The following is a 19,336-nucleotide window of genomic DNA, read 5'->3' on the forward strand; positions in this document are numbered from 1 at the left end:
GAATTTACAGATGTAAAAGTTGCAAATTGAAGAAGTGGATCATCTTATTGTTATCCTGTGTAGATACAGCTGTGTCAGAAATTTGCATGTTTTTCCAATGAAAATATTGTTTTTTTGCCATCCTTGTATTGTGAGTTCCCTTCATATATAGCTTTCATTTGTGCAATGATTTAGTTTGTTCTTCATGTGTAACATTGTACTCACAGGAATGCAAATATACACAGACACAGTCACACATGAATGCACATTGATGCATGTATGCACATATGCAGGAATGCAGGCATGCACACACGCAGGCACACACACACATATGCACACGTATGCACACATGTACACGTTGACAGTGTCAGGCACGCACGTTCACCCACAAGCATGCACACACACACACACACAAACATACACACACACCCATTCCAAAAGGTAGATGATAGAAATTTTTCATTCCTCTATCCTTCGTCAATAACAATGTCCCTGATTTTTTGGTTGATATGAATTTCTTCTGTATTCATTTGGTTTCATTTCCCCTTTGAAGTTAGATATAGATTTCTAATTTTAGGCTATCACTAACTGTATCATGACAGCCTAAAATTTAGAAAGCTGCTATTTTAAGTAGAAGCTCTGATCTATTTCAGATCTGTACTTAAGTCATCATACAAAGATTTCTTTCATACAAACTAGTTATTATAGGCATTCTTTATCTACTTGGGTGAACCTAAATTTGTATACTTTGATCAATGTGTTATCAATGAGGTTATGATCTATTTTCTAACCTCTTTGGTGTTATCAAATCTCGTAGCAAATTTTCTTCATCACGATAGGACTTTTCCTAACAATGTATCAGGCCACCACATGTAAGTAAACAATGTAATCAATTAGACAACTCCTAATGAAGTGTTTTTGGGATGGTGACAATGTTGCTTCTAAAACCACCTGTAACTGTTGGTCCCTTGGGAATTGTAATTTGGGTGGTCCACAGTTCTATTGTTCCTGGGATGTTAAACAGACCTAGTAGTAAACCAGTAGTCATCCTCTGATTATGAGGCAAAGCATTACACTTTTTTAAGGGTTCAAAAGGGCAATGTGGCTTTGCAAATTGCAGGGAAAATGAGGCTCACTTTTTTCAGCGAAGCACACCAGGTCACTTCTACTCCTCTTGATAAATGCACTCTTTAACTGGTAGAATTTGGACGCTTGAGGCTTTCCAAATACTAGACCAGTGAAATTATTGTAAACTTTATAGATTTGATCCTTTAAATGCTGAGTTCCACAGGAAAAGACCCAGTTTAGGTCCAAATTTTAGACCGAATTTGTGAAAATTCATGTATCAATTGTCTTCCTATTTCATGTGACTTTCTGGGTCAACATTTATATTTGCATTGCTTTGTTTTCTGTTTCCTCACATGGGCCCATATGGGAATAGATACTGGTCCTATGACTCTTGCTTTCACCTTTGGCACACTGAAGTAGCGGTGTGGCACCCCATTCTCTATTGCTTACAGTGTTAGGCAGCAGGGAGAAGGTTAATAGTGAGGACAAAAAGAGCTTTAACAAAGGCTACATGTGGTTTTGAAGGGATCACTTGAGATCAAAAGCTTTTGAAAAAGCAGATAAATTCATCAATTGTCCTTTAAAATAGAAGTGTTTCGGGAAAAGCAGTTCTTAGTTAGACTGGTCACAAAATGAAATTTACATTGTGAGACTGCTTGAAAAAAAATTGTAACTCTGTAGAATTCTGAAAAAGGAACTTTAGAAAAAATGAAATGCAATTAGAATTGCCACAAATGTTATTAGATACCACTATCCCAACAAAGCAATCAAGAGCTGTGCGATTTTCTTCCATCAGAATTCAGATGGGAAATTTGAATACTAGAATGAGTCATCATATAGTTCTGCAAACATCATCAAGTAATCAGTCCGGTTGCCTTAGAGATATAATTGTGTGCATGCATCATGTTGTAATTGCTTTTTAGAAATATCTAGTTTTGCCCAGCCAATTCCATAAATGGGTGTCAAACTTTTATAGATATGGATATTAGTATTCCTTATAACATCCATCATTTCATCTTTAGAATTCAAAGCAGTATTAGAAAAGGACATGAAGTTCTTTTCTACAGTACAGTCCTTATTCTGAAGCACATTAGTAACTGTAAAGGCAGAAATGTTCGCAGGGATTTAATTTCACAGTAAGGAGAAAATGGGGCGGTTTTGAGTTCGCGTTTGAAACAATAGTGGGGCTACAGTCACACAATGGAACGGCTTTTCGTGATGGTTTTAAGATCGCGGTAAAGAGTTCACCACCAAAAACCCCGAACATAAGACCACCGCGAAAATTTCTGCATTATATAGTTCTGACTGTAGATTTTTGTTTACAATTGTATATCTCCTGTTGTGTTTGATTAGGTTCTCCAGGCTATTGTGAAGCTGTACTGTTGCAGTAGCGAGTGTCAGAGCACCGTTTCGCGGGAAGAAATTACCTTTAGGCTCGACGAAGACGCTCGACTGAAGTTCCAACGATATCTACTGGAAGCCAACAGTAAGTATTAGGTTTTTTTGTATCTTCTGTTCTTGATATGCTAGTATGGCCGCTGCTGGATCAAATTCTGTGGATCCTTTGGCTGGAGTTAGATTCCTAGGGTCGGCTCCAGCTCAGACATGTTGTAAGGGATTGCATTCGTCATTTCGGATGGTGATGTAAAGCCGGTGGCCCCATGTATGAGGGAAATTTAGGCATAAGCCTCAAGGGTCAAACCTCTACCTCTTTTTATAAACCAACAGATAAATCTTTTGCATGCTGAGAAAGGTGTGTGTAAATATTCACTTTTAACACTGTATTTTGTTTTCCGTCGTGTTTAGGGGAGCCCCATGTGAAAACATGCCCGCGCTGCAGCGAACCAATGACTGTCGACAAACACCTGGCCGCTAAGAAGAAGGATTGGCCACCAGAGGAGGCTATGGTAGGGGGAACTATGTATACTGGAGGCTATGATAGGGAGAATGTATATTCTATAGGCTATGGTACTGAAACTGGGTATTTTGTATGCAAGCGGGCAGCTTTGACAGAGTATATTTAATTTATCTTTTAGCAAATTATTTTGAGACTTACCATGTAGTCTTTAAATTTTGTTGGCAATATGTTATTCTCACGTTATATCTTAAGAAATCAACAGTTTGAAACTACTTCAAAAGCTTGCTCAGAAGAAAATGTGTATGCTGTAATATTTTTTGTCCTTTTGACCTTAGGTGGAGTGTAGCGAGTGCAACATGGTGTGGTGCTTCCCCTGCCACGCCCCCTGGCATGAGGGGGTGAACTGCAGGCTGTACCAAAAGGGGGACAAACTGCTGAAAGTTTGGGCCAAGGAGGAGTGTCAGGGTCAGGTCAATGCACAAAGATGTCCCAAATGTAAGGTAAGGAAACACAAAAAAACTGTTCTGTTTTATACTTATTGTATAGGTGCCGCCATCTTTGAAAGTGTAAGAATGGAGAAAAGAACTGTTCGTAGCGTAATTCCTATTACGACTCTTTGTTATCATTTTTCTCTAGATTTACATCCAGAGGACGTCAGGCTGTGATCACATGACCTGCACGCGGTGTAAGACGGAGTTCTGCTATCGTTGCGGAGACCGATTCCGGGACATTCGCTTCATGGGGAACCACTACACGAAGCTGAGCGTATTCGGCTGCAAGTATCTGTACAAGGCGGAGAAGCCTGTTCAGCGTAAGATGATCCGCGGAGCAGTGCTCGGTAAGTCTTAAGTGTTCAACTTTAACTTTTCACATCTTTACATCAAGTGTTGCCATCAGAAAGACTTATTTCTGCAGTACCAAAAATTCTGCAAGGGGGAGCACATGTACTGCTATCATGATGATAGTCTTATCATTTCCATATACTGCCACTGGTGAATGGATTGTTGCTGCTTCCGAATTTTCGTAAATATGTCACCTGTTTTCGTTTTGCTTGTAGTACTGAACAATTCTACAAGGTGGAGCTCATTCTTGTATCAGATCATGCATTATATTACCAGAGCAACAGGTGGTGGTGGGTCTACGGTGTGAGAGCTTGCAATACTGATTAATTCTGGAAGATGGCGCACATAATTCTCCTAGCCATAACTTGTTTTATGTTTGCCCCTAAACAGGTGGACAACTTGTCGCCGCGCCGGTGCTGGCAGGTCTAGCGGTGGGTGCTGGGAGCCTATTGGTCGGAGTCGGCACGTTCATACTTCCTGTCTACGGCAGCTACCGTCTCATCAAGAAGTACAAGGCTGTGCAGGCGCAGAAAAAGCGGCGGAGATTTCAGAGACAGCTCCGCAGCCAGGGTGTACTGGAAATCGTGCACCCACATTTGGAACGTCGCGGCAGCGACCCTTACGCCAGATTCCTGAACAACCAGATTCAACCAGTCGGTCGTGCTGCTACCATTTTATAAACTGCAAAATACTGCTACTACGGTACAACGCTTTATGCTGAATTCAGAACAACCACCTACGTATTACGCTGAAACCAAGGAAGATGATTACTCAAAATTTTGTTGCCTCACTACAAATTACGTGACTGAGATGCCGTTTCCTATGAATTACGGGAAATGAAAATAGGCTGCTTACACCTCTCCTCTGAAGTGCCTCACCTGTGGCCTGTACAATATACCTTGGGGAGGCTCTGCTAAATCGGGCTGATGTTTCCACTTTTGTGGGTATGGCCTCTAACCAGCTGTTATCCAATCAAAAAACATTTAGGGTGATTCTCTGTTTGGCTGACAGCTGGTTAGAGGCTTGGCACAAATTACGTGGAAACCTCAGCCCAGTTTAGCAGAGTCTACCTAAGGTCTATTATTTAGGCTGCTAGCGAGGCTCTGCGTTGGAGAATAGCAAAATAGGCACATTTTGAGAAAGAGAATGAGAGAAAATAAAAAAGATGCCACCAAAGGTCACAGGTTGACCTTTGTTGTGAAGAAATAGCAACACAACTTGCTAGCAGACATGTTCCTTAAGTTATGGGCGCCACATTCCTAATGTAAGGTTAGTCTCTACCAGACTAACCTCGCCGGCTATAGGGAGAATATTTGCCAGGGGAGTTTGGCCATCGAGGGTTTCATTCGCAGGGCATATTGAACCCTCTCTCTGTAGCTGACTCCCTTAGCATACTATTCACTCTATTTGGCCAATTTCTACTACATGTATTTTCCCAGCCATCCACGGGGCCTGGTAGAGGCTAATGTAAGGTGACCGTAAACAAACCTGACCATACTTGGAAGCCATTCCAAAACCGGAACATTGATTCTTAATTAGAAATGCTAGCTGGCAATGATAAAAAATTTTGACTTAATATTGGGTGTCATAGAAATTTGAAATGTATAATGCCGGTAGAATGCTGTTAGGTTCTTTTCTTTGTCCATGTGCCTTTAAATCAAGTTAGACTTGTATACATGCTGTCAAAGCACAATCAGAAAATTGTAATGCTTAATTTCTGAAAATTTTGTACTTCTACATATACATGGGTGCACTTTGTGTTTGACCTGCTCATGGCGAAATCACCGTATAGCAGACATTTTTTCATAAGCACTTTTGCTGGAAATGCTTTGAAGGGGTAGTACATAGTACCAATTTTTTGTTTTTGCTACCCTCACTATCAACCTATAATGCAAGACAGAAAATGTAGTGGAATGGCGCAATGCATGAAACACACGCATGGCGCACAATTCATGGTGCACAAATACACGATCATAATTGCAGTTACAGCTTGTTACAATGCATCTTTCTGGAAGTGACATTTGAAAACTTAGCACGCTACTTATAAAGTGCCTCTCCTTATTGGTATGACGTTTTAGGTGGATTATGTGTTCTGTATCTTCAATAATGTAATGATTTTGAACGCACTTACCAATGCAAAGTGAAGGGGGTGTCAGGGGTGTAGGGAAATGTGGCAATTTAGGATTTGGAGGCTACTTTCTGAGAATTGTACAATTTTCACTATACTTACACTAGTATTAGGTGTATTAAGTATATTGTAATCCTATTACAATTCTCTACCCGGTTATTGTTACAAGAAAGAATTTTCATTTTGTGAAAAATACCGTCATAACATCAATATGAAATATGACTTGGTAAAAAAAGATGTCTTCATGTATAAGGGCATTTGATATGAAATTTATAATGTACAGACGGTACATTATGTTTTTGTTTTTCTTGCAATATATCCACTGTATGTTACATATATGTTACATGTAGGCTTACTACATATGTATAATGATATGATCTACTATTCTGTAGAATTAGTTGTTTTAATAGAGGATTGCTGGTTGGTCCAAAATATTCCTTTGTTGTGAGCTCACAATGTTTGTGATATTGTTAAGAGGTTTCTGAAGGGGTCCGACTATTTCTGAAATATTTTGAATACACAAAAACAAGGGTGAAATCTACTGAAATGCAGTATGTTTATCATGTATTGACATTCACTACTGGGTATAGTTAAATTTCGAGTTACCCTAACTCATCAAAAAACAACTATTTTGGTAGATTTCACTTCCTTGTGTGTATTCCAATTGAAAAACCTGAAGGGGTCAACAGATTGTGTTGGTAGCAAAGTGATTTTTGATATTGTATTAAACTGGTTGAGGATTGATCGAAAGCTTTTGGTGGTGGCATAGAAAAGGGTATTCTCAGATGCATTTTTAAAAGGGTGGTCAATGTTTCTGAAGTTGGGTTTATATCAATCAAAATATCAGATACAAGACAGTGTTAGTGTATCAAAAGGAACAGTGTTGTGGTTTAACTTTAAGGAAAAACAATTTTTTTACGAAATTGATGAGAATGGATAGCCTTTACATTACGTATGATTTAGATGCACAATTTAAGCTGACATGACCAAATTTGGTTACGAGGCACAAACATATAGTAATTGTTCTCCTTTTCCCTTTAGCACAAAAAATTTAAACGACTTTTAAGGTTACCCCCAGTAGTCACAGATGGTATCTTCCACCTAAGCCCAATGTTGTATTGTTCTAGTGGAACAAACCATTCATGGAAGGGGGAAGCTCTAGTGGTGGTTTGTTCCTGCACTTGCATTTGAATATGCCTGAGTTTAGAGATGTGAGACATTGGTGCAAGATCTAGCAGGACTATTATTTTCATGTACTAGAAAGGTGTGCTCACACAATTTTTTTGACATAGAAATCTCAGCATTGATAATGCAAGGATCTATAAAAACCTAGATATATATAATTGTATGATGTATGTGATATGGTAGCCTGTGTAACACATACTCTCGCTGTCAGGGGCTGATTGGGCCTGACAAGTGGAAGGGCTGCTTGAAGTGTGATTTCGTCAGGCTAGAGACGGGGGCTGATAGATTCAGCTTGAAGGAGGCACCTCAAAAGAACAATTGTTCCATGCATGGAATAAAAATGTTTCAACCAAAAATGTTTTGAGACGGATTCAACCATAGTAATATTTGACACTAAAATACCTACATGTACAGTCACATAGAATTTTATTTCGGAACAAAATATGAATTCAAGTTTACTTTCTATTATTTCTACAGGTGTCTTCAATTCTAATATTGCTCTACCTATTGAGCAAATGTTGTTTTATTGCGCAAAGTTGACAGTCATTGTACAGTTTCATGATCAGTTTCTTAACCTATAGCACTCTGAAGTAACTGTTTGGTACCCCATTCTCTATTGGTTACAGAGTTAGGCAGCAGGGAGAAGGTTAAGGATCTAAGTTGTAACAAGGTTGTCCACATACGTGTGTATATATAATCCACCATCATTTAGAAATCTATTGCAATATTCACCCAATATTGTTTTCTTTCTACGCTTTATCTACACGATTGTGCATAATTTTATGTTTTACTGTCACAGTAGTTCCTAATACTACAACAGTAATTTGACTTAAGTTTGCCGGAAATTAAATTTGCAGTAGATGGGGAACAGAGACATTTGTGATGTTTTATGTTTGCAGATAAAACAACTGTCGTAAATAAATGTAATGTACAAGACACAACAATTTTCTTGCTGCATGATGGATTTGCAGCGAGAACTCACGTTAAAAACATGTACATAATACCACTGCTAATCTTTCACAATTTACTGTACATTACCCTTAAAGATGGACTTAAACTTATAGATGACGTTTATTCTACGCAAGTCCCTTGTGTGTCTAAGTCTGTACTTTCATCGGTGTTAGGCACACTGAACAGTTGGTTTGCTCGCATGCCAATGTGTTCAGTGTGGTTTACAGGATAACCCTCTCTCTCAGGAGTGCTGTTTGCAGCGCTACTGTTTAACCCTCGTGTGCCGTGCATCCGTTTCCGGTGCTTGTTGCGATTGGAGGCGTCCGCGAATGTAGCGGGACACTGCGTGCACTTGTACGGCTTCTCCCCCGTGTGGACGCGCATGTGTTTCGTCAGCGACCACTTCTCGTGGAACTTGGTAAAGCACAGCGGGCAGGCGTGCGGCCGCTCTCCCGTGTGCCGTCGGATGTGATTCGCGAGTAACGACTTTGAACGGACACGTTTGGGACAGAGCATACACTGGAACGGTTTGTCTGAATCGTCTGATACAGGGTTCTCTCCGCTAAACATGTAACTGTTCATTTCCTGCTGGTTGCTTGTTACCCCTTCTGAAAAGTCCATCCAATTTTGCGAAGGTTCTTGCTTCACAACAACTGCCTCTGAGTTTGACTGATCAATGTTCCCTTCGCTGGAAAACTCATCACTGCTTTCTACTCTGAAATCAGAAGGAGGAAAGTTTGCAGGGTTCGTTGTGGTGTCTTCATTAGCATTAGTGTTTGTAGACCTGTGACCTGTTGTTGTTCCTAGATGATCATTCCTACCAGTTTCTGGGGAGTAAATATGCTGTGATGTAGAAGTGGGGGACTGCAGACCTGGGGACGAGTCCACAGACAACACGTCCATGCTACCAGAAGACCCTCTTGTTCCCAGGGTAGTCTGCAGCTGCTCTGATGACATCCTTGTTCCCAGGGCAGTGTGGTGCTGCTCATGAGGCATCCTTGTTCCCAGGGCAGTATGTTGCTGCAGTGATAGCATTCTTGTCCCCAGGGTAGTTTGATGCTGCTCTGATGACTCACTTGTTCCCGGGGCAGTGTGATGCTGCTGCAGTGATTGCATTCTAATTCCCAGGGCTGTCTGGTGCTGCTCTTGTAGCATCCTTGTTCCAGAGACAGTTTGAAATTGCCCTGGCAGCGCTCTTGTTCCTGGAGTAGCATTTATCCTGCCTCCTGGATAAGAATGACCTTGAGGACTTTGACCTTGACCTTGCTGCATCTCCTGGAAGTACTGCTGACATTCTTGGATCAGCTCGCGAATCTGGAAGTAGCCAGCGGCCAATGAAACGGCAAAGATGTTGTCCCTGGTCAGGACGAGTTTTGACGTGTACATGAAGTTGACGACAGGGGTCACTCCCTCCCTGGTCAGCTCGGGAAGGTCAAGCTGGGTAGCCTGGGCTGTACCACTAGAAAAGAGGGAGGGCATGCAAATATTAGACTAGAAATTGAGAAGCTCTGTCCAGTTTTGTACTTATAATTGTTCGGATCCTTCTCAAAATAAGCCTGTTACAAAATGGCAATCTACACTGGTTCTACCATTTCTGGCAAGACTTCCGGCCACTCTACTGACTGTATTCAAATAACTATGGGCACACACCAACACAAACACACTGAAAACAACACCTCCGTCAGATAGTTATCGTTAACACTGATATCTTTATTTGCTATCAAACATAGCTATAATTAAACTAGTATAAGTATTACTGCAGCTTACCCATTGTTACTACTAGCAGCTCCCCCTTGTGGAGCAGCTGAGTTCAGCATCCCCGTCAGATGAGGGGAGAAAGCAGACAGCACACATCTTGGCAGCACAAAACAACATCACATCTATTAGACAATCTCTACACTACTCTACTTTTAAGTAAAAGTCATTCCAGTTCCTTTATTCCAGAAAAGCAAAGAAATGTTATGGCTGGCATGCATATACTCAATTAAGATAATTCTGTTCCAAATTTTGTATCCATCATGATATCATGTCCAGGGTATAAAGCTTTACAGAGGAGAACAGTGTGGAGTTGTAGAAAATTTGGTTTGAACATTGTTGTTCACCTTGTTGGGCCTAGTGGCACATTGTGCAGCAAGTTTCCTTCCTGTTTCAGACAGTAGCAGTGGCATATTTTTACAGGGAGGGGTTGCTACTCTTTCACTTTAATATGCTCGAGGCACCTCCTCCAACAGGGGACACCCATTTTATGTCCCTTCCGAAAGACAGGTGCAGCCCCAACCGATCGCGAGATGTCCTGACCCAGGATTGAATCAGGCTCTCACAGATACCGACTAATAGGGACCAGGAGCTGTTACCAGTTGAGCTTTGGAGTGAAAATTAGGCATTCTTCCTATTGGTGAAATTACGGTCACGCAAGTCACAGTTGAAGACTCTAGCCACTTGTGAACTGGTGTGGTTAGTTGTGGTCAATCAGAATTTTCGGAATGTGCTCCAAAGGGTAGGAAGGCATATGCCGAAAGTATGACTACAGGGGTGCCTCTAGATCCCTATGTAGAAAAATGCCCCTGAGGCGTTGCCAAAAAAACTGATAAAATGCTGTACCTGTGAAGGTTGAACTTGGCATCCTGTACGGAGAGTGTGACATCACAGAACTGTCCCGCCCTTCTCTGCTGGTCCAGGTGTTGTTGTAACCGCGTCGGCAGGGCGGGGTACTCGCTCACACGATCTGTTGCCATGGTGATGACTTCAGCCATCTGATGGAAATGATAAAAATGATAATCATTTTTTTTCTGGAAAAAATTGCAAGGGCAAGCATTGCGAGGGAGCAGAGTTAAAATGGGGCATTCTAAAGCTTCCTGAGGGGCAAAATTACTGTCAGACAGGGGGTATATTAAGTACTGATGATGAAGAGTGCAAAAATTGATGCTAAATACATGTATTAATAGCCGCGGCGACTCTAGTGGGAAGACGTATTTACTCGTCTTTCCACTAGAGTCGCCGCGGCTAATGTATTAAGTGCTATGCTGTTAGATGTAATTGTTACACAATTGCCCCCTCCCCCATTCAGCAACAATGTCTACATCTTTTCCATAAAACGCACTAATTTTTTTATCAAAAATGTCGAGGATGCTAGGAAAGTACACGTAACGGCTTTTGGCTGCAATATACTGCACGAAAAGTCAACAAGCTAAGGTTCAAGATTTTACACGCTGCACGTTCATGTAAAGTATGCTGTGCAATGCGTACCTGGAAAACTACTGGCAGTCCTTTGTGTGCTGAAGAAAGACCCTAGATCCTTTTCTTTCTTGTATGGACAGTTTGACTCCTTCTGGGGGTAAATCTGGGGTGAAAATATCCAAAGAAAAGAGAGAACGCAGCTCAAAAATGTTTACACCCATCCTTGGTCAGCCATCTTGTCGACCTTTGACCTCTTGAACCTGATGATACGTAAGCTGATTCAGTACAAAGTATAACCGCTGAACCTGTAACCTTTATATATATATATATATATATATATATATATATATATATATATATATATATATATATATATATATATATATATATATATATATATATATATTTATATATATATACATATTCTGAAGATGTTTTGCTTTCTGTTTCAGCACATATACATAAGATCTTCATTCCATTAAAAATTCTCTCCTAAATCTATTCATAATATAATGCTATTGATGGCGTTTATAACTGCACTTAGCCACTTTCGTCTCAAATAAAGGTTACAGGTTCAGCGGTTATACTTTGTACTGAATCAGCTTACGTATCATCAGGTTCAAGAGGTCAAAGGTCGACAAGATGGCTGACCAAGGATGGGTGACCAAGGATGGGTGTATATATATATATATATATATATATATATATATATATATATATATATATATATATATATATATATATATATATATATATATATATATATATATATATATATATATATATATATATATATATATATATATATATATATATATATATATATATATATATATATATATATATATATATATATATATATATATATATATACAGGCCTTCTTTTAAATTCAGCAAAAGCGTTGTTGGGACCACCAATACAGACCCTCACACAATGATGACAGTGCCTCTAACCACCACCCCCCTCCCCCGACCATTGACCTTTTTTTTTACTCTGACCCTAATCTTTTGGCTGTCACATATTGCATACCCTATAACTTAGTCAACCACTTCCAGGCAGGCATACATACCAGCACACATGTACACACAACTACGCCAGGTCAAGAAGAAGGAGAATGTTTCACAGTTCTAGATGTTTTAATGAATGCTGTTGCCATCTACTAACCCAAGCCGGTTACAAGACATATAGAGTTATGTTACCACATATTTAGGCAACTTAATTTGAATATAAAGGTTACATGTTTAGAATTGTCTTAACCTTTGTGGCCTAACGTATAGGTCGAAGATGAATATAATCATAGAGATCAGTGCTTTGTGTCGAAGAGAACGGTGTTTCATACATGTCGGAGAGATCAATGCTTTTGTGTCATAGAGATCGGTGCTTTATGTCGTAGAGTTCAGTACTTTATGTCGTAGAGTTCAGTACTTTATGTCGTAGAGATCCGTGCTTTAGGTTATAAAGACCAGTGCTTTATGTCGTAAAGATCAGTGTTTTATGTCGTAAATATCAGTGCTTTATGTCGTAGAGTACACGTTGCCCTATCTAGAAACCGTTGCCCTATTCACTGGACCGTGGCCCCATCCAGAACCCATTGCCATATCGAGAACACGTTGGCATTGTCCTATCCAGAACCAGTTCCACATCTAGTAACCCTTGCCCCATCCAGTACAGCTACCCTACCCTAACCAGTAACCCTCTTCGTTACCACTTTACCTGTACTCTATACGGTACAGGGCGTTCGGAAATATGATTTGGAACGGGTTCCTTGATAACGTAAATTCAGACAGATGTCAGGCTAGTAACAGACGCATTCAACTTTCCAATAATTAGTGCTGACGCTTGCGGGTCAGGTCGAGGAGCAGGCTGCGGAGCTCAGCGGTTGCGGCATCTTTCTCGTGCTCTTCCCGCTTACGCATCAGCTCGCGGTCCTCCAGAGCCTGGATATACCGGCGAAGGGACATGGGGATGGCCTCCAGATCCGCCGGGCCCAGCTCTGGCTGCTCGTCGTGTTGGGGTGCGGAGTCCTCAGAAGCTGAGATGAAACTATCGGATGAATCCTCGCTGAGCTCTGGCTTCTTGCCACCCTTGCCTGATTTCTTGCCACCTTTGCCTGGTTTCTTTCCTTTGCCTGGTTTCTTGGAAGGTTTTATCGGCTTTCCGGGTTTGTCGGGCAGGAAATTGGCTTCATCGTCGCCGGAGCCATCTCTACCGCCGTCGTTATTCGTCAGCAGCAGGCCGATCTCGTTGATCTGCTCCGTCAAGTCGGAGAAATCTTCGATGGTGTTGTCCTCCAGAACCTCCGCGTTAGCAGCATCGACCTTTGTAGTTCGGGCTATGAAAAAATATGAATTATTTTCTGTTAACAGTGTTTGGGTTCATTGTTGTTGTTGATAGACAGATAGACAGATGGATAGATAAATGAATAGATAGATAGACGAGTGAATTTATGGATACGTGATGTATGTCTAGAAAGAAGGAAAATAGATGAATAGATAGATAGATAGATAGATGGATAGATGGATGGATAGATGGCTGGATGGATAGATAGATGACACAAGATGCTCATGTTACTGTGATAGTCATTTATATTCACAGTGTGAGTGAATATAAATTAGGTCACAGTGTGGATTGATGGATACGTGAACGGATGATTATCTAGAAGGACGGAAAATAGATTAGTAGACTGATAGATAGATAGATAGATTATCTAGATAGACAGACAGACAGACAGATAGATAGGTAGCTACATAAAATACGTCCATGAATTTCAAGTAGGCCACGAGATCACCACGGATCGTCAAGCAAAAGAGTAATTCAAAAAACTATACTGAAATTACGAATCATAATAAAGACCCGTCCTGAAATCTGTAAAGACAATGAGGACTTGGTGCAATGAAGTATCAATTTGTACGAGTTGTATCAGAACTGTTTTATGTTACATTCAGTTATTCTATGTTCTATTACCCGAATGGTTTATGAGTGTCTGCTTCACTTTCAAACAATTTGCTGTTTTTTCGGTTTCAGTGGGTTACGTTCTAGCCTCTACCAGGCTTAGAAAATTGTAGAAATTGGCCAAATTGGCCAGATAGACAGAATATAGAATGATACAGGAGTTAGCTGGTTGAAAATACAGTTTTGCAACCCGCTAACTTCTTTGTTATGTTATATCTGTCTATTTTGCCAATTTGTACTATTTTTCCAGCAACCGGTGGAGCCTGGTAGGGGCTAGAACGTTCTTCGTATATTCAGACCACTGATCCAGACATTGATGACTTGCGCTTTCTATTCGAATAATCTTTGCAGCTGCCTTATGTGTGATGACCTGTTTTCTCCAGTTGTCTTAGAGATAATACTTAACGGTCACTGACAGTGGTCGGTATAATCAGTTAATTAAAGAACACATGCTTAGACAAAGAGATGGAGGGATGGGTCGAAGTGCTTCTCGTCTGTCCTTTGTAAACATGTCGCGGCCTAGTTGTGCTTTAACCCGTATCTTCACATTTACTTTGGCATGCTTAAAGGACTTCGTGTTATGTGGATGTATGGTCCATGTTTGTCCGCAAAAGGTCCTGGCACGATAGGATTACGACAAATTGAAGACATTTATGAGACCGTCTTGCGTATGTCGTACAAAATTTAGCAGTGTCTTGTGACGGAAAGGTTGTCGTAGTTTTGATTTTTTTAAACTTATCATATAAATGAATTCATGTAGGCTAGAGACAAGCTTGAAGGGAGGAAACGTATTAAGTCAATTAAGGCCTGTGACAGTTTCTAACCGCCGAGTAGGACAACCGTTTCCGTAACAAGACAGATACATTTTGTACAAAACAAGCCTTCAGTTTGCGATCGCCCAACAGTCGTACGACAATCGTGACCGGGCCCTTGGTGGTCTATATGACATGACGCTGTAAGGAGATGTCTACCTGTCAGATGGTTCTTTGCCCTGGATGTTAGCTGGTGCACCAGGTCCTCCCGCGCCTGTGTGGCCGCCAGAAACGTCATCAGTAGAACCGCTACCTTCATGTTGCCGTCTGAAAACAATGACGAGGAGTCCAATGTCAAATTTACGGCGTTCTTAGTATACTTTCCAAGCAGAAGTTCGTCTCCGGCTGTTTATATATTGTGTTTCAATGCGTTTTTGTCGGGTTTTCTATATTGTCCAGTTTTATTTCGTTTCGTTTGGTGGGCATAAAGAAATTGGACAAAAATACATAAAAAAACAGCCGGAGCAGAACCTCTGCTTGGAGAGTACGTTCGTGGTAGTGCGAAATAAACAAATCGCTTTTTACAATTACATTTGCTACCTTCACATTATTTTGTGAATGATTCCAAGATGATCTATATATTTACATGCACAATTCGAATGCATACGCTACAAGGAATTCGCATGTATAGATAAGAGAAGAGGTGACGAAGGAAAGAAACAAATCTAGCCGCAAATTAAAGATAAGTATATCTCGATATGCAGTTGTGAAATTCTAGAAAATCATACTTTCCCTCGCCACACTGGTATATATTCCTTAACAGCCAAGATATCGATTTCAAAATAATCTTTGATCCAAATGCACCGCAACTGATAAATGACAGACTATGTTTCTTTGCTAATAGTTTACCCCCAACTAGAATCCAGCGTCAAAAAAGCATTCAAAAGTGTAACGTCACTCTAGTGTCTGGCAATATACCTGGAAGTCAGCAGAATGGTGCACACTGATGCTCAAGCTCGTTCCTTCCTTTCTGTGGTAGATTCCGATTTAGGGGTTGGTTTATATACTTATGCAGGATCGTGTTTACCTTCACGCTAGCTTTCACCACTAGTGACGTAAAAGGTACAGCCAGGCACCACTAAACGTGCCGTTAGAGTTTGCCCAAACCACGCCTAAAGAAGGATGGTGTCAATCAAATGGATCGTCGAGTTGGCGCAACGGTTAGAGGGATTGGCACAGAACCCAGAGGTCCTGGGTTCAAATCCTCTGACACGCAACCGATTTTCCTCATTCCACTCAGGTATACATGTAGTTGATAGCAAACCAGAGGTCCTGGGTTCAAATCCCCTGACATGCAACCGATTATTTGTGTCATTGGGACAGGCGCACACTTACAGTATATGACTTTCCTCACTCCACCCAGGTGTAGATTGGGGAGGGAAAAAGTGGTGGAAGGAGAGGGTTGGGCTCCGCTTTCCGATACCGTGTCCTAGACAGTGGATAGCAAACCCCAGCCCCCATGTCCTCCAATCAGGAGCCTGTATTTTATATTGATTATGAGGCCGCAATACTATTGGCCAACCTACAGCTAGCGGCTAACAAACCATGGGGCGGGACATTAACTGTTCATCTTTATATTGACCAGTCAGCAGCAAACAGTTCGAGGCGGGTCATTATTAGAAACATTCCTTTTCGAACATGTGAGTTAGGTCTTGATTTGCATGATTGAGTTTTATTATTCTAATCTAAACTTGAGCTGCGTAAAATCCATTCGTGCCTTTATTAGTTATCTTTTTTCGATGTTGTTTATTTTTGATGTACAAACTATCGATTGATACAAAAAATGTCTACCTTAAGGGCAAAAATCTAATTATAATGTGGTAAATCAAAATAAATAAATAAAGGACAATTTTTCTTCGTCTGTGTTTTGTTTACGATATAACCATGGCGGTAAACTTACAGACGACCCTAGTCATGATGATTAGTTACCTGATATTAACTCTCCCGATCGAGCTGTCTGCAACAGAAGAGTTCCACGTCTCCGTACCAGAAAACGCCCCTGTTGGAGAGACCATATTTAACCTACCAGGGACTCAAGCTGGAGAAAAAGGGGAACTTCCGTGTGCCAAAATGGACGGGGATCCGTATTTCCGCTTTAACCTAACGAAGAACTGCACCATTCTGGCCGCCAACCCTCTGGACTGGTCCATACAGTCGGCATATCTGCTGAAGATTCGCAGGGGATTGAGCAATATCAGTGTCGATGTGAAGTTGACTGACGTTGTGGGCTATCCTCCTGTGTATAACGACACGTGTGAAACCCCTATCAATCCTGACGTTCAATTCTGACGACAATATGGATTGTCACAAACCGTGTCCAAACGGTCGGTTCGGTTGGAAATGTCAGCAGGTTTGTGAGTGTAAGAACAATGCTCCTTGTGATAACGTGGACGGTAGCTGCGCATGCGTGACGCCATGGATGGGACGGAACTGTGACCAATTGCAGACAAGCAGAGCTAGAGATGAACCGGTGCTCGAAGTCCTAGTTGCAGTAGGCTCCTTAGTCATGCTTGTTGCCATAGTGATGGCCATACTGTTCAAAACAGGAATTCTGGCTTGCTCCACTCCCGGCACAGGCGAGGAAGACAAGATACTTTTCGAACTGAAGAGAATGGAGCAGGATCTAGCGCAGAGCCTACAGCCGGGCTGGCTGGGACGTTGGGAGAAGAAGATTCGCCATCTTACTCCTGGTCCCCTGATAGGAGAAGGGATGTTTGGGCAAGTCAGAAGGGCTCAACTGCGCACACCTGAGGGAGAGCGAGCCGTTGCCGCCAAAACAGTTCGCGTTGAGGACTCCCAGTCCTACCGAGACTTCTACAGAGAAGCAGCCATACTAGTTACTTTGCACCACGAACTGGACAATGATCGCAAGTCCAACATCGTTCGACTTGTTGGGCTCATTACCAAGTCTACGGAGAAGTACATTCTTCTGGAATATGCCCCCAAAGGCGATCTCTTAGGCTTCCTACGGGGTATAAGGAACAAGAATGAGGAATATCTACTGAGAAACCTTCTTGGATACGCAGTCCACATTGCACGAGCTCTACAACAGCTGGAACGCTTGAGAATCGCCCATCGTGACGTGGCCGCTCGCAACGTCCTCATCACTGCCGATGACGTGGCCAAGTTGGCTGACTTTGGACTGGCGAGAGACGTCTACGCCACCACTCAGTATGTACGAACCAACCAACCAGGCGTTGACGAACTCCTTCCGCTGAAGTGGATGGCGCTGGAGTCCATCGAGATCGGCGAGTACACCTGTGAGAGTGACGTCTGGTCCTTCGGCGTGCTGCTGTGGGAGATCGCCACGCTGGGAAAAGACCCGTGCTACGATGGCAGGACTCAGCTGAGCTTTCTTCAGATGGTAGGGATTCTGAGACAAGGAATACGGATGAAGAGGCCGCCGGAATGTCCAGAGGACCTGTACCGACTGATGAGAGCGTGTTGGCGCGACGTTCCTGCTACAAGGCCGACTCCAGAGGGCATAGAAAGGAGACTGCTGCAACTGCGACGTCTACTGCTTCCACCGGAAGCTATTCAGATGGAGACTGCGTTGTAATAAGTTTTAAGTTCATCATAATTAATTTTGTATGATTTACTATCTAACAATTGTTTTCGTTCTTCCTATACTGTATTTGATTTAATTGTATTGTTATTGTATTGATAAAATTGTATTTAATTAGGCGGACTCCAGGAAGATTAGTGTAGAAATTGTTGTACACTAATGGAGATCTGAATAAAACAAACAAACAATAACTGTGACGAAAATGAAAGAAAAAACGATCTCGAATCAGTTATGTATATAAGTTGTATGTTAGTCTGTATTTTTGTGGGTCAGCCGTTACCAGCGAGAGCTATAGGCTCACCCAGGGTAATGAGTTGTTTTCATTGTTAATAGATACAAATAACTAGTGCCGATGAGTACTGCAATTGCGCTTAAGCCAAGGAAAATAATTTTCTTGATATTTTTCTTAATCAGGTAAAAAATCAACGTGCGTATGGATGTCATCTATTCAATTTACCTGCTGTGGCCATATCTTTCGAAAAAACTTAATAATTTCAGCATAGCTTTCTCTTAAAAAGTCAAGTCTGCTTAGTACATGTACATGTAATATATGTAAGGATAGGTTATAAAGGAAATAAACTTTTTATACTATAATGGAAATAGGCAGCCAATTCTTTGCTACTACACTAACATGGCAACAATACTATTGTTTCCTATCCATTGCAGACGTTTGCAACTATGAATTGCCTTAGTGTTTTATTGTCGTACTCAGTGTAATTGTAATGTTAAGTGGTCCGCAACATCAGCTTGTCTGCCTGGCATGGCGTTCCACTGTGTATTGTCTTGTTGCAATTCTTAATGAAGAATAAAGAACATAT

The 19,336-nt window shown here is 41.3% G+C and overlaps 4 protein-coding genes across 4 annotated transcripts; 2 read left to right on the forward strand and 2 right to left on the reverse strand.

Moving 5' to 3' along the window:
• The first annotated feature begins 2,373 nt into the window (after positions 1 to 2,373).
• On the forward strand, positions 2,374 to 4,448 carry LOC136423809 (E3 ubiquitin-protein ligase RNF217-like). Its single transcript, XM_066412131.1, has 5 exons — positions 2,374 to 2,533; positions 2,854 to 2,954; positions 3,241 to 3,405; positions 3,542 to 3,743; positions 4,138 to 4,448. Exons 2-5 carry the CDS (start codon positions 2,895 to 2,897, stop codon positions 4,425 to 4,427), a joined length of 717 nt encoding a protein of 238 aa, XP_066268228.1. The 5' UTR covers positions 2,374 to 2,533; positions 2,854 to 2,894; the 3' UTR covers positions 4,428 to 4,448.
• A 2,328-nt stretch (positions 4,449 to 6,776) lies between these two features.
• LOC136423796 (B-cell CLL/lymphoma 6 member B protein-like) lies at positions 6,777 to 11,433 on the reverse strand. Its single transcript, XM_066412110.1, has 4 exons — positions 11,258 to 11,433; positions 10,613 to 10,764; positions 9,779 to 9,865; positions 6,777 to 9,470 (listed from the first exon to the last, which is right to left on the reverse strand). The coding sequence occupies exons 2-4, from the start codon at positions 10,762 to 10,764 to the stop codon at positions 8,132 to 8,134; spliced, it is 1,578 nt and encodes a 525-aa protein (XP_066268207.1). The 5' UTR covers positions 11,258 to 11,433; the 3' UTR covers positions 6,777 to 8,131.
• An 873-nt stretch (positions 11,434 to 12,306) lies between these two features.
• Positions 12,307 to 16,192, reverse strand: LOC136423810 (uncharacterized). The gene is made up of 3 exons (XM_066412132.1): positions 15,872 to 16,192; positions 15,113 to 15,220; positions 12,307 to 13,521 (listed from the first exon to the last, which is right to left on the reverse strand). The coding sequence occupies exons 2-3, from the start codon at positions 15,210 to 15,212 to the stop codon at positions 13,016 to 13,018; spliced, it is 606 nt and encodes a 201-aa protein (XP_066268229.1). The 5' UTR covers positions 15,213 to 15,220; positions 15,872 to 16,192; the 3' UTR covers positions 12,307 to 13,015.
• Positions 16,193 to 17,249: 1,057 nt separating this feature from the next.
• LOC136424664 (fibroblast growth factor receptor 4-like) lies at positions 17,250 to 19,287 on the forward strand. Its single transcript, XM_066413288.1, has one exon. It carries the CDS (start codon positions 17,250 to 17,252, stop codon positions 18,510 to 18,512), a length of 1,263 nt encoding a protein of 420 aa, XP_066269385.1. The 3' UTR covers positions 18,513 to 19,287.
• The last annotated feature ends 49 nt before the right edge of the window (positions 19,288 to 19,336 follow it).

This window comes from Branchiostoma lanceolatum, chromosome 18, assembly GCF_035083965.1.
Source record: "Branchiostoma lanceolatum isolate klBraLanc5 chromosome 18, klBraLanc5.hap2, whole genome shotgun sequence".
In the NCBI taxonomy this organism is placed as follows: Eukaryota; Metazoa; Chordata; class Leptocardii; order Amphioxiformes; family Branchiostomatidae; genus Branchiostoma; species Branchiostoma lanceolatum.

Bases quoted from the DNA above. Each gene is read 5' to 3' on its own strand.
- LOC136423796 (XM_066412110.1), bottom strand. From the start codon at position 10,764: ATGGCTGAAGTCATCACCATGGCAACAGATCGTGTGAGCGAGTACCCC. The intron at 9,866-10,612 runs GTACAGCATTTT...TGTGCTGCCAAG, and splicing joins GCCAAGTTCAACCTTCACAG to ATGTGTGCTGTCTGCTTTCT. The intron at 9,471-9,778 runs GTAAGCTGCAGT...CCTCTTTTCTAG, and splicing joins GCTGCTAGTAGTAACAATGG to TGGTACAGCCCAGGCTACCC.
- LOC136423810 (XM_066412132.1), bottom strand. From the start codon at position 15,212: ATGAAGGTAGCGGTTCTACTGATGACGTTTCTGGCGGCCACACAGGCG. The intron at 13,522-15,112 runs GTAGACATCTCC...ATTTTTTCATAG, and splicing joins GGCAAAGAACCATCTGACAG to CCCGAACTACAAAGGTCGAT.
- LOC136423809 (XM_066412131.1), top strand. From the start codon at position 2,895: ATGACTGTCGACAAACACCTGGCCGCTAAGAAGAAGGATTGGCCACCA. The intron at 3,406-3,541 runs GTAAGGAAACAC...ATTTTTCTCTAG, and splicing joins AAAGATGTCCCAAATGTAAG to ATTTACATCCAGAGGACGTC. The intron at 3,744-4,137 runs GTAAGTCTTAAG...GCCCCTAAACAG, and splicing joins GATCCGCGGAGCAGTGCTCG to GTGGACAACTTGTCGCCGCG.
- LOC136424664 (XM_066413288.1), top strand. From the start codon at position 17,250: ATGGATTGTCACAAACCGTGTCCAAACGGTCGGTTCGGTTGGAAATGT.